The following is a 24,697-nucleotide window of genomic DNA, read 5'->3' as shown; positions in this document are numbered from 1 at the left end:
TCTCATCTACAAGTTTTATAAGTTTCCTATCTCCTCTGTCATCCAAATTGTTAATGTAACTTTTGAATGGACATGGGTCAAGGACTGGAGATTAGTTGAGTGAGGTCCATTAATATCTTAAGAATAGTTAGTGTTTCTAAAAATTACTTAGTCCGTTCTTCTGTTCTCACTTATGTTCCTATCTCCTTGTTAAAATTTACTTAGTTATGGTGAAACAGTTAAAAAATTGTCATATGGTCATAATTAACATTTTTTTGAAAGCTAAGCAGTGTATGATCTGTCATTTTTTTTCTATTTTAAGATGTATCTGTATTTTCTAAAATCGTTGCTCATCTACTTAGAAGCCTTTCTTGCTGCCTTTTTATGTGACTTCCAAACTGAGACAGGTAGCCTGGCCTTTTATGTTTTTTATCATTGCCTTTTTTTTTTTTTAATTCTCTTAGTCATCTGTCTTATAAAAGTCTTATAAAAGTTAGGGAGAAATTGCACAAGGTTGCTAAAGATTCCTGATACATGAATAACTGCTTTTTTAGTATGAGTTCCCCTGTATTCTTTTGTCCTTCACTTACTTGTCTCAAATCAATCCTGATACTGGTTCCCTTAGTTGGTTGAAGTTTGCATTTTTGGAAGCTGTCTTTCTTCGGTGCTCAATCTGTAGAATAGGGAACTCTTAATGTTTTTTCTGTAATTTTCTCCCGAGTTTTGTGTTCTTAGATGATTTGTAGTGATAAGAACCAAATTCAGGGTTGTGGGTTCCTTCAGCTTCATCCTGCTTGTGAATCCACAGTAGTTTTTAACAAATTCTTACTATGGATGTAAGCACCCTAGCATTATATGGTTTCTTAAGCCATACTAAAAGTATGATTTACATAAATGCTGAAAGCCTACAGGTGATGAGAAACACTCAAGTCTTATGCTACACATTATACTTCAGAACGATAGTGATGCTTTAGGTGGATGCCAGAAGGCTGAAGAGTTCCTCAGTTTGTTTTATACTGCAGTACTCTTCTCCCCTGTCTGTCAAAAACTTGGACTTGGATTTCCATGTTGCTATGCCTTGAAATGTCTTCAGTCATGAGAAATGAACAGAAACAACAGATATTTCAATTTTAATCTGAAAAAGTTTTTTTCTTGCTTGTACTTTGATTGCTAATGGGATTCAAAGTGTAAATTTCTGTATTACATAGACAGTGAGTCCTGTGCTGCTGCTTGCATCCAAAATGTTTTTTCTAACCTGACTTGAAGTACTCTGAAAAGGTTTCACGTAGCTCTTTTAATGGCTGTATAATAGCAGATGATAGGATTTTATCTACATCTTTATGAATAAATAAATAAAGAACTGGTGGTAATTAGTTTCATTCTTACAGTTATCCAGTGGATAGCTTATAGTTTTGTAGTGTTATTTACGTGTTATTAAAGAATATACGTTAGAGCCATCTCATTTGATTATTACACCTGAGGGGACTCAAGTTTTCATATTTTACTGTTAGTCTTACCTTGTACTACTGGATTTTAATCTGACTAGCCTAATGGTTTCTGGTTGAGGGAAAGTACACTGTGACTGGTTATATGATGAAGTAGGAGGAAAAGGAAGGAAACAGGGAAAATGATGCTGTTGGAGATTCAGGTTTTTGGTGAGAGATGGCATTGTTAAAGTAGGTTTTGCTAAGCTGACAATTTATTCACTACCGCAAGCAGTGTTTCGCTTCCTTCTTTTTCTTCCTGCTTCCTCTGATTTTTACCACATATTCCTAGCCCGTTTCTTTTTTTGTGGTTCACTGTGGTGGGTTTTGGACATCATGAGCTGTTTCCACAACTTGTTGGAGCTGTGTGCGTGAGCCAGTGTTGTGCCAGCTTGGCCAGGTGAACCGGCTCAAAGAGGGAGCTGATTAACGTGAGGGCCAGCCCGAAGGAAAGGGTGAGACTTTGTAAGCTGGAGGTGGAATTGAGACTGAAGGAGAACTCTGCTTTTTGGCAATCTTTTTTTGTTCTTTTCCGCTTTTTCTTCCTTGACCTTTCCCTGTTGAAATAAAATGCAGGTAGTTTGCTGGCCTCTGGAAATTATTCAGGAGGAAGCTCCCAGAGTAAAATCTGCCTGCTTGAAAAAGATAAATCCGAGCAGTAGTGCTGGTCCATGTTACTGAAGGACTCCTTTGAATGCCTTCATAGATCATACACGTTTTCTACCTCACTGTTCTCACAGCCGTCTTAGGAAAGACAATCAGCTTCAGGCTGGTTGCGTTTGAAGAGTTCAGCTAGAAGAACTTACCTTGGGGCCTGCTCGGCTAGCAAATCAGGATTTCCAGTGGCCGGGGAAAAGACATCCCCTGGGCCGCGTCCTGCTCACGAGGTACAACCCAGCCACCCGTCAGGTTCTCCACCACACCCTTACCTGCCCCCTGCTTGGGCTTTTTTGGCCATTTAGCCCTTTTTTGGCCATTTAGCGGCTTGCAGCCAAGAGCGGCCTACCTGTGGGCCTCTTCTCTGCACTGGGGCGCCTGCGCTGGGGCCTTAAGCTTGCCCATGTAGCTACATACATACATCAACTTGTTTTTTTTTTTTAATAGCTAAATAAGTGGTGGGCTCTTAAGTGTCTTGCTTGAAATAAGAACGCTTCTTGATGATATTTCTTGCAGTTGCACTTTATTTTGAGAAAATAAATGCTGAAATAAATCCAGTGTATGTTTGGTATGTGTGTTATGTCGCAAGATGACAACAGCTTCATATTTGTTAATATAAACCCTTCGGAATGGGGAACGATCGATCTTGTTAGGCTTTAAGCTGTTGGAAACACCTTGTTGTCTACAACGCTGGCCTCTGATTTATTTCTTGTGTATTTTAATTGAAAAGGACGATATGATTTGCTGCCTTGATTTGCTGTGTTTTGGAAGAGTTGTCTGTGGCTGTTTTTGGAGCAGGATTTAAAGGCATGTGAGAGCTGTTGTGAGATCCCATAATAGGACAATAGACTTCTAGAGCACAGAGATGATTTAAAAAAATTTATTTATGTAGGAATAGTACTCAAACCACTTACCACGAATTGGATCTAACTGAAAATCTCAGATGAACAATTGTCACTTTGAGAAAATAAATGTGACTATCTTTTGTAGTAGAAAGGCTCACTGTGTGCAGCGAAATCAGTCACCTGCATTTGTTTACATTAATATGGAATGTTTTTGAGAAACGGTTCATCAGCAAGAAGTAAAGAGCATTATCTTCCTGACATTAAGTATGACTTGTGTAGTTGCAAGATGACTCTCAAAAGCGTAATCTCTATTTTCCTTTTTTCTTCTTTTTATTAAAGCAGAAATGTAGTTTACCAAACAAGGTTCCTTACAGTTGCACCTCAACAGCAGGGAAGTGTTAAAGAAGAACCAGTGTCAGAAAGTCTAAACAGACAGGCATGGCAGTTTGACTGGGCGTTAAATAAACTGGATAACTCTGTCAGAAAAACTGGCCGCATCCCGAAAACGCTTCTACTAAGAGTCTTCCAGGAAATATGCAAAGAAGGTAAGCTGCTTCCAATTCAAGTTAAAGCTAAAGCTGTAATAAAACAGTTCATCAAACCAAGGAAATTTCTGAAGGAGTTCTGATTATATTTTGCCTTTTGGATGTTGTTTAACCTTCTGCATGTATTGATGAACAGACTTTAAATGCTTTAGAGATACTATTCTGCTTTAAGTGCACACATTTTCTTTTCAAGGGTTTTTTGTCTTTGGGAGTTTATACAACTTGTAAAAATTGAGTCTACTTTTAAGAAATTTTATCACGTTGCTCTGGTTATTACAGTTTTTTTTTTTCTGGTAATGTTACACTTTTATCATATAACTGTGTTCTGAACTCTTAACAGGGATTGTATCTGTCTACTTTATACAGTATATTTTATGTCTGTAGGAAGCCATGCTGTCTTTGAGAGGTCATCTGTTTTAAAATGGAACTATGCAGGGAAATGTGGAAATCTGTCCCCAGGTTTCCCCATTATCAGGTAGCTGTGGATATTCAGATTAAAAAAGCTTTATTTATTTATTTTTCAATAAAACAAAAATAAACAACTGAGGCATTGTTTGTTCTGACGGATTCAATATTCCTTTGTCTAAAAATAGCCAGACTATATTAATCTTTTGCAAATCAGGTAGCGCAGTTGAGATTTGGTACCTGTTAGGATGAGTCAGCGGAGATATTTTATGAATTGAGGTGTTGAATTGAAATGAGAACTTTGAGTATACTGAACAATGACAACATGTATTGTTTTGTTTTAATTTTAAACTTTGCTGTCTATCCTGGAAGGTATTGGCTTGCTTATATATTTGGATAGTGGTCTTAAAGTTTTGTAGCTCACTGGTTAAAAGATGAGTTTTCAATTCATTCTTTTTGTTGAACTTTTTTAGTTTGTCTTTCTGCTTGTGATATCCTTTCTGACTGCTTTTTCTTTTTTAGGTATAAATTTATTAATTGCAAATGTGGATAAGCAAAGATTTTGTGCCTCTAAGCTTATCTGCAGCCACAGTTCTTCATGATTTTTGATCAGTTAGAGTTTTTTTAGGAAGCATGTTGGTAAAGAGTTTAATTGCTCATAACTTCCTTTGGTTATTTAAGTATTTTTCATTTGGGTGGGCTTTGGGATTCATGAAAACAACAAGCTTCAAAAGGTTGTACTAGGCCTCCATTAAAATAAATGACAAATCTTAATTTGAAAAACTGTCCTTTTTTTTTTTATAACAACCTTGAAAGCAAATTTAGCAAACTGTGGAGTCGTATTTACTGTTTATTTTTTAAAATATGTGTTTTAATGTTCTTCCATTTGTAACTATAACACAAAAAATACCTGAACAGTGTGCTTGATGCTGATCTCATCTTACACCTTTCTGTACTCATACTGCTGATCTTTTTTCCAGTTCCTTTTGACTTTGAAGTACTAAATCACTAGTATGAAGTATGTGTAAAACACTGGCATCGTGAAACGGGAGATGTGTTGGCATTTTTACCACACTAACTTGATTGTATGCAGAGATTTAAAAGTTATGTTGTATGAAGTATGTTTCATTTCCCATCACTCCATGTTTTCACAAGCTCAAATCAGCACTTGCAATTTGTACCCGCCCTCTCTAGCTATTTTATCTTATCTTTTCTCATTATTTAGTTTTTTCCCCCACTCCTGTGTGTTTCTTTCCAGATGAGCTTACTCTGATAAATAACATTTTTGCTATAGATTGCTCTATTGAAACCCAGTTTACGATAGTGATGTGATAACCCATATTTGTTGGTCCTTTTGTGTATCAGATCTAATTCTAGATGGTATTATACCTTTCTGTTCTTGAGGTTTTTTTTCCTTTTTTGCCATTACTTTATAGCTGTATAGCTGTTCTTATAGCTCTGTATAATTGAAAATTCTACTTAGAGAGGTAAGGAGGAGCTGGAGATATTGTTAGTGGCAACAGCTCCTGCCTTTATGCTGGGCTGTACACAACTTAAGAGTGTTGGCATGAAGACTCGGAAGTTGTTTACAGAACATTTGTGATGCTGCAGACTTCAGGTGATTTTGAAAGTCTGAATCATGCAAGTCTTCGTGTATGTTGCTGTTTGGGATAGGAAACCTTAAATAACTTTTTTAACATTTAGCTTGTATGCAAACATACATCTGTTTGATTTTTTTTTTTTTTTTAGTATTCTGCTTTCTAAAGGAACCCTCCTTTTTATTATAAATGTCTGTGTTTCCTTATAAAGATGCGATTGAAAAAATCTTGTGTCTCCAATTTACTGGATAATCTCTGAGGGATCCTGCAGCTCTGCCCAGTTTTGCCTCAGGAGTAGTAGTAAAGTCCAAGGCAGTCAGCTGAGTCCGTAATTCGGTTTTTGACTTCGCTAGGGTTGCGTACAGAAGTTGGATGATGTAGACATTTTTAGCTTCCTTCATTATTCTCTTGATATAAATTAACTCATTTATTTTATGTTGAGCAGAAATGAAAATGGGTGCTAACGGAAATGGGGAATTAAATTTGGGATATCTCAGAATACCTGTTTTGAAATAGTATGGAATTGGTATGAAGTATTTTGCAATTGTAGAGATTTGCCAAAAAGTTGTGTCCCTGTTAGGATTAGCGGGAAATACAAACTACCTGACCACCTGAGTTGATATTTTGTGTTGCATTTCTATTTTTTCTGTTCACCATAGCTCAGTATTGTGCTCAGTGATAGGTTTATCATGAACCTTCTGCAGCGCATAATAGTGTCATTGCTTAATCATTTGGGTATCCTGTTCAGTAGAAAAGTTCAGTCTTGAAAACTTATATATGAAATGCTTAAATGTTTAAATGGATCAGTCTCAATTTTTATATTAAATGCATAATTCCTTGTAAAGAAATTTGTCTGTGTACCATTTAAACATGAGGGTTTTTTCTCTCTCCGTTTTTCACTTCCATTCCTAATGATGGTCTAACATTAGCGCTGGAGAAAGGATTCTGAGATACCATTCATACTGCTTGCCAGCAACCTCTCTTTTCAGCCTTAAACTTTAGTTATTTTACTGTATAAATAAAAATTGGAGGTTAACAGCAATAGCATAGCGACAAGAGAAGAGCCTGAATGAGTAGGGTTATAGAGTTTTTTCCTTTCTGGGCTATTTGAAAGCTTGTTTATTGATCTTCATTGATGACACTAAAAAATAAAAACAGCTTCTGTCAGGTGGATGAGTTATGATAGTGTCTTGTCATCTTCTTCATGTTACCTTGTTTCTATTAAGTCCTGACATGGCATACACACTTGTAGAACTTGGTAGGTAAGGTGTGAATTGTGTAGGGGTTCATTGAATGTCACATTTGAAGAGAGATGCACTGCGATTCTTAAGGTGTGAACTCTTTTCTACTGGAAGACTGAAAGCAACTTTCCTTTTCAGGAGCTATAAATAGGTGTAAAAATAAATAATTTTTGTAACACTATTTGGAAGGATGGGTGCTTAGCATATACGCATAGCATATATATATTAGCATATATATGGGTGCTTAGTATATACGATTACTTGGACAAGTTACCATCAGAAACTGAAAGTCCTGAAATTTAGACAGTAATATTCTATAAATATACTTAAAAGTTCTTTCAGTGTTATCTTTCAAATGAATCCCAAAAAGAGTAAAAGTTAGAAATAAATACACTTACTGAAAGATATAGTTCCCATTGGTTCGTACATCTGACAGACTTCTGGCATTGTTGCTTCTGTGTGTGTGTTTGAGTGACTGCTTCTGCTTTACTTGAATTAGACCTATTAATAATGTTATTTTTTACTGCAGGGTGTCCAGGGAGTAATCAGATCTTGCTTTTGTTGCGAAGTTGTGGTGCTCTGTTACCAGAGGTATTGTCATCTGAAAGAACAGAACTAGCCCATGCGATATGGGACAAGATGAAAGAACTGGGTAGGTTAATTTTGGTAGTCCTTCCTGCTGGAATAGCTGCGTGCTTTAGTTGCTTTCTTTCTAATAGAAGATTGAATGCATCTTAATAGTGTTTAAATGTTAGGTTATAATGGCAAAACCTCATTAGTAAATAAATGCTAGGTTTTCTTATTCAGGTGAGAGACTTATTTCTTATTCTGGGAGTTATACTGACATCTAGGGGTGTTTATAATAAATCTAAAGATTTCTTTTTGTGATGCTTAAATCAGACTTTCACTTGATTTTGATCGTTGTAAGAATGTATTGTACATGTTTTAGATGTTATGTTGATATAGGTAGGCTGAGTATTCCTAGTGCTACCAGCTATTTTATCAGATGATTTTTAATTTTAAGTTAGTCATTTATCTATAAATGTTGCATAGATTAACCAATTCTTGATAGTAATAGTACTAAATGTGTAAAATAAATACACCTGTAGAGGCTGCAGAATAGTGTGCACACCAGTAGCAGTGTTCCTGTGCTCTTGTTATGTTTTACCCTTTCACAACCAAATGTGCGCTGTTAAATAGATGCCTGTTACTGTAAAGGTGGATAAAAGGAAGCAGACTGATTATAAATAAAGTTTATCCAGAATAAAATTGATAAGAAATTAATTACCTAAGAAAGCTGTAAAATCATGTCAAATTTAGAGCATCTACATTCAGTGACAACGGTTGAAATATTTCCTTAGGTGCTGTCTATGATACAAGCCATTATAATGCTTTACTTAAAGTCTACCTTCAGAATGAGCATACATTTTCTCCAACGGAATTCTTGGCCAGAATGGAGGAAGCTAATGTGCAGCCCAATCGAGTAGGTATTTTTAATAGTATTTTTTGGTTAATGTTTATTGGATAGAAATCATTAACTTCCCTTTTTTGTTTTCTGTAGGTTACATACCAAAGGTTGATTGCTGCTTATTGCAATGAGGGTGACATTGAAGGAGCGAGGTATTCTTTTGCACTCACATTTGAAGAGATTTCTAAGAAATCTGTTTATTGTATTCCCCACCATTAGTGTTAAAACTCATTTCAGAGTAATTCTTAGAAATTGAGTTAAGCAAAGAGGATACAATATAATTTATTTGAGTACTGAATAGCAACTTTTTAGAGATAGCTGGAACCTACATCACAAAAATGAAAATAAGCCATAGATATGTGTTCAGATCAAATTGTATTGAAGTTGCTTAGAAAATAACTTGTTTTGTCATTTTTAGAGCAGGTGTGGAACAAGTATAAAGTTATAAAAGCTTACTGCCTATGTAAGAAAATGGCTACTTGCGAGGGCATTTGAGAACGAAGTGGCCTAAGGAGTAAATAGTGGTAATTCTTTTTTGTTACACAGGGCTCACTGGATATTCTATCTAACATTAGTTGCATTAATTTTTTAGCAACATTAAGTTGCAACAGTGAGATTGCTGGACATGTATAATAAGGAAAAAGGAAAATAGAAACAAACAAAAAAATCTCAGCCCCATTGTTTTGCCTATGCATATTTCAAAATGACAAATCTATTTCGTATGAAAAAAGACCATATTATGCAGCATGCCTAGATAAAATAGCTCAGTGACATCAGTATTTGTTTTTGTTTGATTCAGTACTTGTTCAACAGCACAGTTATAGCTTGGTAGTTTCTTTTCAAATAAAAAAAATAAAAATTGTCTTTTTTTTCTTTTTTTCAGTAAGATTCTTGGATTTATGAAGAGCAAAGATCTCCCAATCACTGAAGCAGTATTCAGTAGCCTTGTGAAAGGTCATGCAAGATCAGGGTAATGTTAATACCTTTTTAAAAAAAAATAAATTACTTTTTGCTTTTATGTTTTACAATAACGTAAAGTGATATTGCACAGGAAATTTGCATGCCACAAAATAGCATAATGGTTTTGCATAATATAAAAGATTGTCTTTCTATGCATTTTTGAAGCAAACAGGCCTATGTGGCAAAGGAAACGTTTTTTCTTGTTTCTGAAAATGTTGTATTTCAAGATAAATTACTGTACTTCTGTATTGTTTGAAAATTTGCTGCATTTAAACTTTTGAACTTTGTCAACTGTTGAAAGTTTTCTAAGTAATGCGATTTGTGCTTTGATGTTTTAGGATTTGCTTAGTTAAATAGGTTTCTCTGTACTTGTTGCAGCCTTTGTTTCCGATTCTTAAAACCTTAATGAAGAAAGGTGGAAGTGACAATAAACAATTGTGATTAAATCCACTGAGAATCTTTCTTTTGAATTCTTTTAGAGATATCAAGAGTGCAGAAAATATCCTTTCAGTGATGAAGATGGCTGGTGTTGAGCCAGGTCCAGACACCTATTTATCACTACTGAATGTATATGCTGAAAAGGGTGATGCTGATAGCATCAAGAAGGTATTATGAGTTTGAGTTTAAATATAATTTGTTTGATCTTTTGTTCAGTTTAATTTCAAAATGCTTTTTATCCATACAGGAGGAGTCATACTGATATTTTAAACTTTTCCTCATAACAAAAATTAATTTTTTTTTTTTGCATCTGAATAGCCAGTTGACTGAAAGCAGTCTCCTACTTTATGAAAAATATTTGTCTATTGATGCTTGCTTTTCACACTATGAGAAGACATGGTGAATAATGTTTGCCAGTGAGTGATTTAATAATTCAGGGTTTTTTCAAGAGGCAGTGATTGTATATGATATATATAAAAGTAAATCTTGATTATCCTGCTCTTATAAGCATAGAATCTCAAAGCATAGAATCCTTCCAGTAAAACAGTGTTTTGTTTTTTTTTAAAGGAGAGTTCATACCTGCAACTTACATATTCATAGTGTCTGAGTAAGATAATGCTGCTTTACAGCCCTTCATGTAGTTGATCATTTCAAGTTTTGTTCTTTTTATTTTTAAATAAAGGAAGTATTTGGAAAGGAATGAGCACATAAAATTGATTTGATTTTAATAAATAGTAGTAGTATTAGATGGAGAGGACCAAATCAAGGAAGAAATGGGAAACATATTACTGTCCTGGGGCTTACGTATTAAATCTTCATCAAGCAACCTTCTCCCATACACCAGCAAAATTTTTATTAATCATTCTCCCCTTCTCATAGTGATTTCTTTTGAAAGTCATTCCATGACGGGTGGGAATGCCACTGGTGTTTTCATATATTATTAGGTACTGGAAAAAAATATTAAAATATTGTTGTATCCCTTATATCTTTCCCTTTTTACATTCTGAGTGTGTGTGACACTCTCTAGATCTTTGGTATTCTCTACCATATTCCTTGTACCTAAACCCATGGTACAAAAAAAAAAAAAAAGAGGTGGGGGGAGGCACGAACCACAACCACCAGCTTTTGTAAATTTTATTATTTTAATGCATTCTGTTTGAAGTCAGTATAAAGTTTATTAAAGTTAAATATCATATTGTTTTCAGACTCTAGAAGAGGTTGAGAAGACTGAAGGGTACCTTATGGATAGGATTTTGATGCAGGTGATTTTTAGCCTTGCCAAGGCTGGATATCCTCAGTATATTGAAGATATTAAAGAACGCATAAGATTTGAGAAGGAATTAATTCCAGGTATGTTCTTGGTTACTGCAGTGGTACTTTGCTGCTCAGGATGGAGAAGGAAAGCATTTTTTTTTTTCCCCCCAAGAATACCTAATGCCACCAAAAATAGGCAATTTTGTATCTTGAATATGGAATGAAAATACTATTTTGGCATTAGTTTGTGGATTCATTTATGCTGTTCTTAATCATGCTTTCTGAAATGTAAATTATAAACCAATTTTATAAACCAATTATATTTTAAACTAAAATATAAACCAAACATAAAATATAAAGCAATTCACATACAACAATGTATGTATCATCTTTTTAACTTCTAAAATTCATTAAGACTTTATGGGAGAGCAGTAATTGTGGAGTCCTTTCTTCAAACAACACTATTGTAACTCCTGTTGTGACAGCTCTTTGTGAATGTCATAAAAAGGGAGACAGTAAACACTGACTATAGTTTTCTCTATCTACAGTTAAAGTCACTTTTAGATCCCAGTATGTGTAGTCTGATTGATAACTGTTAATTATACTCATCCCTTTTCCTTTTCCTTTTTTTTTCTTTTTTTTTTAAATTTTTCGACATCTCTAGAATTTTTTTTCTCTTATCTGGTATCCTATCATGCTACAGTGGTGATGGTTTGCTAACCTTAGGCATGGTCTTTTTAGTGCAATAAGTGAATTTTGTTGACAATGTAAATAATTCTGAAAATTGAAATTTCAAATTTGATTAGTGAGTCATGTTAAAAGGTATGTCAATGATACATGAAACTTCCTTTCCTAGTTTTCACTACTTTTAGTGTATTTTAATGTGAAAATAGTTATATACACTATTCTAATGTTGTTTTTCTCTGTCTTTCTATCTCCAGATGCGATGAACCTCTGTTTGACTCTGATAACTCATGGCTTTGAAGATATAAGTTTCCGTATTTTAAAGTCTTATAATCATTTATCACGTGATAATGTGGACCAGGGTAGCTTCTTCTTACAACACTGTGTAAATAGAGATATGGTATGCAGCATAGTGATACTTCTTTTGTAATGCACTAGTGATAGTGTATTTAGTTTAATGAATCTGTGGAGATGGAAAACGGTAGATTTTTTTTTTTTGCGTAGTTCTTACAGAATCAAAGGGTTTTAGTATTTCATGCCAATTTGCATAGTAAAATGAAATTCATGAGGGAAACGTGTTTGGGATGTGTAATATCCACTTCCTAAACATGAGAAGAATCTGACATTGTAAACAATTAGAGAAATGTAAAAATATATTAATTCTTGAAATTCGTTGCAGCCTTTGAGCAAGCTGAAGCAATTTTGTAGTGAGTTAAAAGAAACAAAAATGCACTCGGCGCCGTTAACATTTGTCTTGCGTTGTGCTTTGGAGGCCAACAAGTCAGGTACACTGCTTATTTATTTATTTTACATATGCTTATTTAAAGTACTTGGTCACTGTTTAATTATGATGTGAATGTTTTTAGCCCTGGCTATTGATGTGATGAAGACCATGAAAGAGGAAGGCGTGCCGCTCAGACCTCACTATTTCTGGCCACTGATAGTTGGGTTCCAGAAAGAGAAGAATCTTAAAGGTTAGCAATATGATATGTGCTCCTCTTGCTTTGTTGTAAACCTAAGGTACAAATCTTCACTAAAACACCACTTCAACATTCACCAGGCTCTTGAAAATAAATGAAGACCTTGCTGCTTTTCTGTCTTTGTTGCAAACGTTTTTTTCCTTCAGAAAGGCCTTTTAACACCCCCCCCACCCCCCCTTCTTTCTTAATCGTGATACAAATTTAGGTGGCTTACCTTTGTATAGAAAGATGAGCAAAAGAGTTTATCATTTTAACTCTTCGCATTCTTTCTGCCTTTCAGTGGTTCTTTTCACTCCTCATTACTTCCAAGAGCTTACTCTTGAAGAAACTGAAATCTGAGAGAAGCATTTAATAGTAAGGTGGTGTTATAATAGCTCTCTTGGACTGCAAATCCAATTCTTTTTTTAAACCAACTTATTATGTACCTGATAAGCCAAATGTGAGTTTAGTTACAATAATAAAAACTGCAGGAGAACTTACGTCACTGAATGTGCGAGCCTGACCTGACAGCATCCTGATTGAAGGACAGAAATGCTCAATCTTTTGGATTCTTAAGTACGTTTAAGCATTTAGCATGCTTTCCCCTGTTACACATGGGGATGTCTACAGGCTATGAATAAGAATTGAACAAATATTAAATTTTAGAGTACAGTATCTAATTCTTTGGTTTGCGTTATTGGTAATTCAGAAAGAATGGTATTGTAAAAAGATGCTTTTAACAGAAGTACTTCCCCCTTGGGGAAACAAAAAACTGTCTTTTTCATCTTATCTCACAGTATAATGTGCTTTAGAATGAGATGCAGAGTTGTTAGTGTGACACTGGGTGACAAACAAAATGCACAAACAAAAAAAAAAGTGCTTTTAGCACTCTCTTCGTATCGCAATTTTATCTTAAATATACAGTCACATTCCAGTTTGGAAGAAATGCTGAAACAAGTATTCCCTAATTGTTTCTGGCTATAAAAATGTCTCAAATCTTTTTCAAAAAGCCTTTGTGAAAACAATATTCAGTTTTTATTAACTCTTTAGGATCTGTTCTGCTAGACCACTACACAAGTTTATCTTCTTACACGTTTTCAAGTGCTTCAAAGTTCTACAACATTTTAAAAGTCTCTCAGTGTTGGTTTTAGGTGGGTCATTTGTGACTTACTTGGAGTACATTATTGCCATAAATAAGTAAAATTAAATTGTGTCATACTTCTGTATATGTGGGTGCTGCCTACTGAACAAGAAAAGGTTGTCTGTTACTACAATGAAGGTTTCACCTCACTGACACAATTATAAGAGATGCTGAAAGCGTTAGATTTAGACTTAGCTCCCAAAGCTGAAGCTATGTCTGACTGTTGAGAGAAACTCAAGTTTCGGATCGAGGTCTCTGGCAAGTTCAGAAGTTTCCTTAATTTCAATTCCTGCTGTAGAAATTGACTACTCTGTCTAGGAGTTAGTCTAGGAGTTACTGCTGGAAGTCATGTAAACAAATTGAGAATAAAACTGGTGCAGAAGCCCTTAACTCTGGCTTTCTTTAACATGCCCTAGAAAGCCTGTCTTCTTCTGTCTGTAAAAGCATTGGATGCATAAACTTCTGTATGGCTGTATGATAGTACTGTGGCTTTGCAAACATGTTTTTGTAACCTCATACTTAGTCTCTGAGTTTGAATTGTCAAGTGTGAAAGTTATTACTCCATACGTAACTACAAAGGTCAGTGATTTTGCAATTCTTAAAATATGTGAGAAGATATCTAAGCATTTCTTTCTGCGGTGAAGAATCAGTGGAATTATTCTTGCTGCAGTGAAACAAATTGTCTTGTTTTTTTCCCCATATGTAAGCTCGCATTCATTTTTGAAATGTAATTGTAATTAAAAAGAAAAAAAAAGAATGAGACCCACTATCTAAAAACACAACCAATACAGTTGAGGTAAAGTAAATAGGAGGAGAAAAAAACACCCTGAAATTTTAATAGAAATAACAGAGCAGAAAATAATGCTTCAGTGAGAACTTAAAGGTGACAACAGACAGTAAATGAGCAGAATGGTGCTTTCTAGCAGTGAAAAATAATGGCTGTGCTAAGAAAGATACAGACAGACACTGCATCACATCTCATACTAAAAAGGAGGTAATAATTGCTTCATCTACAAAGTAGCAATGCCTGGCCTAATGTGTATAATTTTGCATCTCAGTATTGGTAAGGCTGAAAATGGAAAAGAACTTTAAGGGGGGGGGGGAAACTGGTAAAAATCTGATGGGAGGTAGACAATGGACTCAATCATTAAAGGACACAGAAGAAAAGCAGCAACATATCTAGAACTGCAGGGTACAAATGCCTTAATATAATACGTATAATGTGACCCAAGCAATTATATAACTAGTAGCAACATTTAATTACACATTTATCTAATGTTTGTTTTAACAAAACCTGACACGCTATATCAAAGAAGGTTCCCTAATTTCTGTGTTTTGCAGCTGAAGGTGGAAGAAATAACAGCGAAGTGGTGGCTAGGAGGAATAAAGCTAAGCAAGGCAATTCTTTAAATGTACCGCAGAGAACTTAACCACTCTGAACTAGCAAACAGATCTTTTCAGTCATTTTACACAGGCAGATATTTCAGGTGGAATATGCTCGCTTTTATATGCGTTTGATATATAACTTGATAATTACTTATTTCTTTAGTATTTGTCTAAATAAATTCTGTTAGGTTTGGCAATGGAAAGTATGTAAAAGGGTTTAAAAGAGCTATATGCAGTAGATCAGAAAAGGTTTTTGAGATTGAGCTTATATCAGATCATAGTAACGGGAGAGCATAACATAGTTATCAGAAATGTTTGGCTTATGCTGGTAGCTGAACATATTGCCCCCCTTCATATTTGTAGAATCACTTCGGTTATTTTTGAAGACAGTTTAAAAAAGTCAATAGCGTATTTTAATTTTGTTTTCTATTAAACTGTTGTGGTTTTATACACAATACATGGCTTGTGAATGATAATTCAAGTTTTACTTCACCCCAGGAAAGAAAGTTGGATGAAAAAGGAAATAAATGTCTGAGTCCACTGAGAGCAATGAGTGGTGGTTTCCCAAAGTAATTGCTTGAGGTCATGTTTTGGATACAGACCTCTCCAGCCAAGAACTTTGGAGTGCATCTCAGATTAACAGCACAGCAAAAATACTTAATATTACGTTGTTTTCCTGTACACATCCTCACTTTACAAGTTTCTTATGTGTTTAGAGAATTGCTGTAAGCACAATTATGCTGTACTTTCACATGTTGAACTGTACGTAGCTGCCTTAGAAATTCAATTTCCCCTGTTCTGGTGGGACCATATTAGATATAAGGTGCCACTTACGAGAAACTTAAGAAATGAAAGGGGGTCTGAAATGTGAGCCTCTCTTTTCTCTCCTTAAGAAGCAGCCAGTTGCTCTGCTCTATCACAGGAATATTATGATCATCCTGTGATTAATCTCTTACTGTATTTCTTGGTGTTTGGATATACTTATATGAGGCAGGAAAGATGCTTTTCTACTTCCACTGGGGCATTCCAATGCTGTTTCCAGTGCTGACAAAAAAAGGAGAACGGAAGTGTTAGGCTGTGTTTTGTTCCCTATTTCTGTCTTCTTATAATTCAGTTACATAATTTTGGCTGTTCAGCTCCTGGAATCTGTACATACCTCAGCCCATCATCTCAAAAACCTCTTCTTGATCAAGCAGGGAGGTGACTGAAAAAACTTTCTGTGAGCCCTTATGGGTCCAAGGAACTATTGTGCATACATGAAAACAGGACTCCATCAAATTTTGATTTTTTTATGCCATGAATAGAAATTTTAAGACTTCGTGGATATGCTGCATTTCATATTACTCTCATGATTTTTTCCTCAAATGCAGAAGAATGCCGCTACCAACAACACCAAGAATTCTGGATAATTTCAGGATTTAGACAATTGCAAAATAAATATTTTTAAATACAGTATGTCTCATGCAGACCTTTTGAATGAACTATTATATGGTCCCCAGGGACTAATCCTCATTAAAAAAATAATGCATTCTTTCTCTTCGTAATCCTTTTATTCTCAGAGTCTTCTTAGAAGACTATTTGATTGTGATTTTTTTGGGGTATCTTTGTGTGTTTTTTGGTCACACCCAGTTTTCTAGAACCCAAAATGGGATCCACAAAACAATCCATTGAGGTGTGGGTGTACAGTTGATAAAGAAATAATTATTTTTAAACTAGTTTTTATTTGATTTTCCTCATTTTTTTTTTTACTTTCTGTTTTTGAGTATATTTTGTAATGTACATAATATACTAGTACAGTAATACATATATGCAGTTTCTAAGTAAATACACGTAAGTGGGGGAGAGTGCATTCTCAGAAAAGTCTGGAGACCGGTGTTCTAGCTAAATGTGATTGCACTTCTGTCCTTTCTAGTCTGATCTTTGATAGCTGGGAGAGGGAGAACACATCAGTGTGTTTTCCAATACTGTTATGAGATGAAAGTGATATCTAGAAAGTCAACATATAATAATGCTCAAACCTTTACTCATCCATCCATTTGATGATATTGTAGTATTATGATAGAAGTGGGAATGTTTCACTGCTTTATGTTGCAGAAGATATTTATGCAGTAACAAAGTAGTTCCTCCTCTCCATGAGGTAGGAAACGTACGCGAAATTGTAGGGTTCTGTGTTGATTTTCATTAACCTATTCCAAAAAACCCTCCACATCAGCTGTTGTAGGTATGAAGTGTGTGGCTGTGCTTTCAACTTAATTTGGCTATATACAATAGCTTTGTTGGTATACCTTCTTAATTTGCATCCCAGTCTTCTGCTGGTGTCCTAACCTTCATATGTGCACCTACCTACTGAGGAGTTGTGCCAGGCCATGTAACTTTTCTGTGACAAATGGGTATTTGGGAATGGCTATGCTTAACAAAGCAGATGTCTGCTCCGTTCTAGGTATAGAGTTAAGTATCTAGGTCTAAATCTCCTGAGTTCACCACACCTTGTTCACTGTGTTAGATACCTTGTAGTCTTCAAATTGTACCTTAGTGATGAAGACTCGAGCTCAGTTATTTGGTAAAAGGTTTCAACACAAGAGCGCTTAATACATTTGCTGAGAAGTTGAAAACGTGAAACTAGCTGTTAAAATTTGAAAGGTATCAGGAAAAGACTTACCGTAATTAATTCTTTATTCATATTTTCACAGATTCTGGGCCAAAATCAGAGTTTTGTTTAAGGCAAACTCGAACAGATGATGCGATTTTAATCTAGTGTGACTTGCCTGCATGTATTTGCAAGTGCTCAAAGGGAATTCACATTTGATTATTTGCACCATAGTGCACTGCATAAAATATTCATGGAAGTGTCACTTTTCCATAGGTGGCACTCCAGGGCAAAGACAGGGACTTTGGGAAACTTTGCATTTTTAAAGTAATAAGTATGAAATGCAAGTTGAAAAAAACATATGCTATTTGGAACTGGTGTCCTGCAGCAACTGACAAGTCATTTTTAGACCAGCAAAAAATGATAATACCTGTATTGATTTTGACAGGGGTTCAGAGTTTGCTAGCTAGGGTTATTGTAAGAAGTTTCTGCAAATCAAAAGAGTGTGAACAATTAAAAAGCATGAAACATACTCTAAAACTCTATGCTCTCATTGTTAAGCTCCAGTAAGATTGGGTATCATTGTCTTCAGATGGTTCTCTACAGTAGCAATACGTGTGGGAATTGATCTGAAACATGTAAAAGTTGTAATGTAGTTTCACGGGAGCTTGGGAGACTCTAGCCTTTCTCTGATTTCCTGTTTGAGGCTGATGCATTAAACAGAGAGTTAACACAAACCCATTTGTTTATGAAAATGTTGTTTGCTATGAACAAATCTAGAAACAAATCTTGAAAGCTTGCCTTACTAATTGGGATTGGATGTTGGGAACAAAGCTAAGAATGTTGATTTTGTGTCTTGAAATTCATTATATTCATTACGCTTAATTTCAGGTCTTTTTTATGCACAATAATATGGGCCTTCTAATATATAGCTTCGAAAGATGTTTTGCAAACATAACTAATAGTAACTGTTATATTTTCACTGTTAGAAAATAACTGTGTACTAACAATTTCCAAGCTAAGGAAGACTTTCTTGATTTTGGTAGTGCATCATGCAACAGGAAGTTTAGTAACTCAATTTCAAGCCTCACAGTTATGAACTTTATTAACACCTCAGATAAAAATGCATTTTTTTTGCATGGTAGTTTCAAGAAAGGAAACTGAAGAGACAAGTCTGATTTTGAAAAGTAACATTTATTTTTATGTGTTTCTCAAATTTTCATTTTTCTGCAATGCTTAGCTTTACCAATTCTGTTTTGATAGGTATCTTTGAGATCCTCAAAGTGATGCATGAGTTGGGGGTGGAAATCGATACAGAAACATACACTGACTATGTTTTTAAAAATTTTGCTGATTGCAAAACCGCCTGTGCCCAGATGAAGGTGAGTTTGCATATGAAATTCATAAAAATGATCACTGCAACACTTGTTTCTCTGTGAGAGATTCGGGTACTAGTAGTGCTCTAAATGTGAATGTGTATGATCAAGTCTGTTTAATATATTGAAAATACTTTTGAAGCAGTTGTTATATGGGTGATTTATTTATAATGTCTTTCTCCTGCCATCTTTTCTTTCTGTTTCAGAGTTAACCAAAATATTTTCCGTGAGTTTCACTAGCTTGCTGTTTCTAGAAGTCAGAATAAATAAATGAATTACATTCTTTTTTTTTATCAGTAATATTTGTTTCCAGTGCAGTTTTGTTTAATGAAGAATTCAGAATTGCAGATTAAAACAATTGTGCTGTTCTAGCATATCTAACTAGCCATGTAGACCTCTTGTAGAGCACTTTTCTAGGTTCTCAACAGCTACCAATACAAGAATGACAGGGTCCTTTGGGAAGGAAGAGTTTAAAAATAAAAGTGTCAGAAAGGCTCATTGTGTGTACTTGAAATGTTTTTTTACTATTTTTTTTTCTGTAGGAAAATAACTGCCTGTTTGAAACTGTTGGACTCCATGTAGCACAAATTAGACATGAAGCAGCACATGGAAGACTGAATAATGTTCTTTCTTTGTGTAAGTGTATTTCATGTTGCATGTTACTATATACTCAGTGGTAGTGCTCATAGGTTGGTTGTAGGTGAAGGGATTTATGTGCACAAAGATACGTGGGAAATATGCGCAAAGCTTTCGTTATGTGAGGTTCTCTATGACAAGATGTCAGACTTGAAACCACTAGTTCTGGACAACGTATCCTGGTTAAATTGATTTTTAGGATTGAGACTGGCCATCACATGACATATATGGTATTTAGCAAAGCTGTGTTTGTGATCTGCTTGTGAACCCCACATATTCTAGGAGTGCTTAAGGAAGCAATTGGCATGGACAAAAGCTGTTAAGGCTCTGGTGCAGGGATTGTTCTTGTTTTCTGTTTGTGGCATCAGTTACAAAGGGATGCTAGTTTAACAGCACTGCTCAGAAGTACTGCAGAATAATTTATGAATGAATCAGCTTTAAATAACTGACTGCCGTTGACATTAACCTGAGTCTGGAAGTTGGGTATGAATTTGACAGGGTAATTAGGTCATGAAGTTATATGCCTGCTATACTGAGTCCGTAATAAAACCCCTTAATCTTGGACTAAATCTGATACAAAAAGTTCTCTTTTTAAACAACAGTTTTGTTTGTGTGAGACTGAGGGAAAAGTTAAAGCAGTCACTGGCTTATTTAGCTAATACAAAAAGATACTATGCTGTGACCCCGTGAAGCTGTGCTGAGGCTTGGAAAGAAACTAATGTTAACTGTAAGCTTATACTAAAACAGAGTAGTCCTCTGTTCATCTGAAGATGGAAAAAGTTACAGTAAAAAAGCAGATTTTTAATATTAAACTTGAAAACAGAGTCTGTATAAAAGCTTAAATCATTTTTTTGTATTTCAGTATATAATACAAGTGAAAAGGAGAAAATTAAATGAGTAGGTATTAGTGATTTATTAATTGTTGTAATGAAGATTTATCAATTAAGTGAATCTTTTAAGATTCACCTTACATTCTGCCATCACTTTTGTTAGTTCTTATTACAACAGAAATCTTAACCACGAAAAAATAGTACTTGAAACAGCTTTGAATCCTTTTTTGAAAGGCTAGCTACTTATTAGCAATAATTTTTTTTCTGAAAAGTGAAGTAGGATTTGGTATGTTTTTGCCTACATGAAAAATTATATCCCCCCATCCCTGCACACTCATTTTGGTTAAGTAAATTAGTAATTTTTCATTGTGTTTGTAGTGTTTAAAGGCACAAATGTGTTTGTACCTGGTATAAGGTAAATATATGTGATCCGGCACATATGTAACATGCTGCATTTTGTTTCACTGTCATGAAATTATTCTCACATAGTGTATTGCTTAGCTGTTGTCTGTGTCTTGAATTTAAATCTTGTAGTGGTATTTCTTTTTACAAAGCCTAGCGTTAATAATTCATAAAATCATACAAAATTTCTTTTGAACTTGAGCTTTAAAGGAATGTACTCCGGTAAATAGTTTACCAAGCTGAAATGAATGCTAGTAAATCTAATTAGCACCTAGGAAATGATAAGGCAAAGATATTAAATAGCTGATTTTTTTTTTTTTTTTGGATTGGCTTCTTCTGCAGTATTACAAAGAGGGAAAAATAGATGCAGTATGGAAAATAGTTCAAAATTGTCTCATCAATGTAGTTAGGGGAGGTGAAGGCTGGGTATGAGTGCTGGTTGCTATCTAGGTGTATTGATTCAGCTTCTCATACCTTATAACGTATAGATTTCTGCTCCTGACAAGATGAAAACTAAGAAGCATCAGCTGAGGAATCTGAGCGCATAAGGCGGCGTACATGAGAGCTGCTTTTCCCCTTTATCATGCCATTCCATTCCACTTCATTGTCAGCCTCTTGATTTTCTCAGACTTGTTTGTTGCTAAGGAAACCAGGTTGCCGATTGTCAGCAGCAGCTGAGCATACTAAGATGCTTTCTGCTCGTCTTTTTATGAGCAAAAAGTTTCATAAACCAGCGGAGGAGGGTTTGTATTGAGGGTTGCATGAAAACCAACTTCACCTGAGATTTTCCAAGTAAAATAAACATTTAAACATTTAAAACTCAGTTTTCTAAACACCTACGCTTAGACTAAGGTGTAGTTTTAGTATGTTGTTCCTGCCTTTTATTTTGCAGCTTCACACAGAGCTGGTGTTTTTATTTTGGTTCTCCTCTACCATCTACCTACTGTATTACAGCCTTTGCTGATGGGACCCAGTGCATTCAGGTTTTCAGAGGGTTTAGGTGTGTTGTGATAGTGAAGTCAAATTAAGATAGCTCCATACAGGACCTAAATTTACCTACTACTGTTGTTTTTTCTGTTTTTGTTGTTGTTGTTTGTTTTTCCAGCTGTAATATGACACTGGAATGAGAAACAGCAATTTTAGAGGAAGAAGGTAGAATTATTTCCAATATCTAGCAAAGAAAAAGCTTAAAGATGAGGATATAGGTATAACAGTAAATGACCTCTCAGGTCATTTAAGTTAAAATTATTTCAGTTATCTTTGTGTTCATCCAATATTGTAACAATTCTACATGTTAATGTTTACAGTTCATGGTTATTCAAAGGTGTGTCTTTTTCTCCCCTTACATTTAACTTAATTTAGTGGATAGTGCTTTAGATAAAACTACTTCTTGCTTCTTGTCAGGCAGTTTACACCAGCAGAAAGAAATGTTTATAGTCTCATGGTAAAAAGCAGTAGGATTTACATTAAGCCTATTCTAAGGCAGGTATTCAGTTTGAAACATCCCGGTGAAGTGTTTGTCTGTGGTGTATTTTTTGTTGTTGTTGTTTCAGTACCAATGTCTCAAGTTTTCTTCGTTAGCGTTGTATTTTTTTCTTTTGCTTTTTGCAACGGAGTATTTTATTTGGTCTTGTTACTGTTTTGCAGGGATGCTTATTTCTATTGCTAATTTGTAATAAATAAATAAATATATATACATTAACTGGCATTGAAGGTAGTGAAGAGGCAAAAATCTCTTGGAATATTTAACCTCTTTGGAAAGGAAGCAGACGTAGAGCTGATAAAAGCCAGGACTTTTTCAAATAGCATGGTATTTGAAATTTTGATTTTACAAATGTTTGTCAGTGTTTACTAAATAAACAAAATAGTTCATCTATTCAGTCCCCATTTATGTGACCAACTGACTCGTTGGAGTTCAGGGCTTTTTTTGAATGACTATTTTAGAAACATTGCTTTCATTTACAGTGTCTTCAGCAAGCACACCTTCTGTTGATATTCACCAGTTTAGAAACAGCCTCATTAGGGGATTCAAAAGGTAAGGTTGTTATGTGAATATCCCTTTTTTTCCTCTCTCTTTTGCCTTGTTGAGCACAAATCTGTGCAGTCTTCCCTCCCCTCCTGTCCCCAACTCATTGTTTGAGAATTTTAAAGTAGGATTCCAGCTGTAGCAGATCTGAGGAATCTGTTTTTTCTCTGCTCTCCCTGGTTTCCTTACCCCCTGCTCTATCTGAGCATACTGCTATTGTTGTTTATCTGATATTTGACAGTATATAAACTTCTACGGGTAGGAAACATTTGGGATTTTATCTTTACTAACTTTTATGTTGCTAAACTGCTGTGCTAATATGATTTCCCTACAGATCATTGTTAACCGTTAGAGTAGACAGGTGCTTAATGAAAACAAAATACCAAGAGAAGCCAGGCACACTTCACTGTATCTGATAGCTTCATTGTGCTACATTGCCACAACTTCATATTCAGACCTGTTTGGTCCCATTTTGAAAAGAGGGTTTTATGCTACTTGCAGGGTTGTCATAAGCTTATGGAAATGTGTGAATTAACAAGCACTTTTATCATCCTCTTTTTGCTCCAGTCAAACATTTAGGACTGAGGTTTTTTTCTGTAGCTTTACACCACAGGAGTCGCTTAATATTACTCAGGACCGGAGTCTGAAAGCTGGTTTTATTGACTGAGTAATTTACCAAAATTTTTTAATGGCTGTGATGTGACTATGTTTAGGTTGGGTATTACTAAAACACAGGGGATGAATATAGCCAAAATAATTACCTTGTAAATAGCAAGTTCTGTCCAGCTGATCATGCTCTACCAAGGGAAAAGGAGGAGAAAAAAGAAAACCAGTGTTAAAACTGGGCTTGTTAACCTGGCACTAGATAACCTTCACATCAAAAGGGTAAGTGCAATAATATTTTAGATAATATTTAGGTAATATTTTTTCAGCCCCAGAATCTTCTGTTTCAGATGTTTAAATTGTTACTTTAGTTAATACTTACTTTCTGTCTGCAAGTACAGAGAAATAATCAGTTAAAGTAGGGCTTGCCCTAGAAGACAAGACACACCAATGTTTCCGCACACCACCAAGGAATGCTGGCATGAAATAGCCTGCTACGGGAGAGTTGTGCAGGTGGTCAGAATGCGACTTGCAGCAAATTGAAAGCATTATCAGCTTGTATTGTAAAAATTAGCTGCTGAAGATCTATACTCAGTGTAAGCAAAATAGTTAGACTCCTAGGCAATGGAACAATTTCTCCTGTTGTGATTTAAAGACCTATTGAACATCCGGACTCAAAACTCAGAATTCTGGGGCAAACAAAATATTTTTTGACTTCCTTCAGCTGGCTGTTGTTCTCTCTCCTTGCCACTTTTAAGTGCAGCATTTATTAGTTTCTTGTTTGTTCTTATTGTTACCTGGCTTCAGGAGCTATATATGAGGTTGGCTATACATGAATTTTACCTTTCTGTAGCTTCTGAAAGCAAGCCCAATTCATGTTTCCTTCTCCGTTTTAAACTTAATAGAGAGAACAGCCTAAAAATGAAGCTTGAACGTATGATAGGAGAGAAGAAGAGAATATTGGTTATCACCATTCATTTTTTAAAAACCTGAACTCAGGAGAATTTCATGACAAAATGCTGGTCACAAATGTTCAAACAAGCAGAGTTTAGGACTGGCACAGGGTATGGACACATGAGGGACACAAGAACAATGTCTGTAGCATACTAGCTGATGGATTTCTGTTGAAGCTGCTCTTTTCTAGTTATTGCTTCAAAGTATTCCCATTCTATCTACCTGAACTACCATTACTA

The 24,697-nt window shown here is 35.2% G+C and overlaps 1 protein-coding gene across 2 annotated transcripts in view; it reads left to right on the top strand.

Moving 5' to 3' along the window:
- Nucleotides 1-24,697, top strand: part of LRPPRC (leucine rich pentatricopeptide repeat containing) — a 93,611-nt gene that overhangs the window by 7,139 nt on the left and 61,775 nt on the right. Inside the window, exons 2-14 of one of the 2 annotated variants that reach the window (XM_066993784.1) lie at nt 3,305-3,510; nt 7,284-7,406; nt 8,116-8,237; nt 8,316-8,374; nt 9,106-9,192; nt 9,662-9,788; nt 10,826-10,970; nt 11,816-11,958; nt 12,238-12,343; nt 12,425-12,532; nt 18,895-19,013; nt 19,550-19,643; nt 22,841-22,910. In XM_066993784.1, the coding sequence (XP_066849885.1) occupies nt 3,305-3,510; nt 7,284-7,406; nt 8,116-8,237; nt 8,316-8,374; nt 9,106-9,192; nt 9,662-9,788; nt 10,826-10,970; nt 11,816-11,958; nt 12,238-12,343; nt 12,425-12,532; nt 18,895-19,013; nt 19,550-19,643; nt 22,841-22,910 (1,509 nt within the window). The remainder of the gene's footprint in view (nt 1-3,304; nt 3,511-7,283; nt 7,407-8,115; nt 8,238-8,315; nt 8,375-9,105; nt 9,193-9,661; nt 9,789-10,825; nt 10,971-11,815; nt 11,959-12,237; nt 12,344-12,424; nt 12,533-18,894; nt 19,014-19,549; nt 19,644-22,840; nt 22,911-24,697) is intronic. The other variant, XM_066993783.1, reaches the window with a different exon arrangement.

This window comes from Anser cygnoides, chromosome 3 (genome assembly GCF_040182565.1).
Source record: "Anser cygnoides isolate HZ-2024a breed goose chromosome 3, Taihu_goose_T2T_genome, whole genome shotgun sequence".
Lineage (NCBI taxonomy): Eukaryota > Metazoa > Chordata > Aves > Anseriformes > Anatidae > Anser > Anser cygnoides.
Note: the sequence above shows the minus strand (reverse complement) of the source record. Positions and strands in the feature narration are given on the sequence as shown.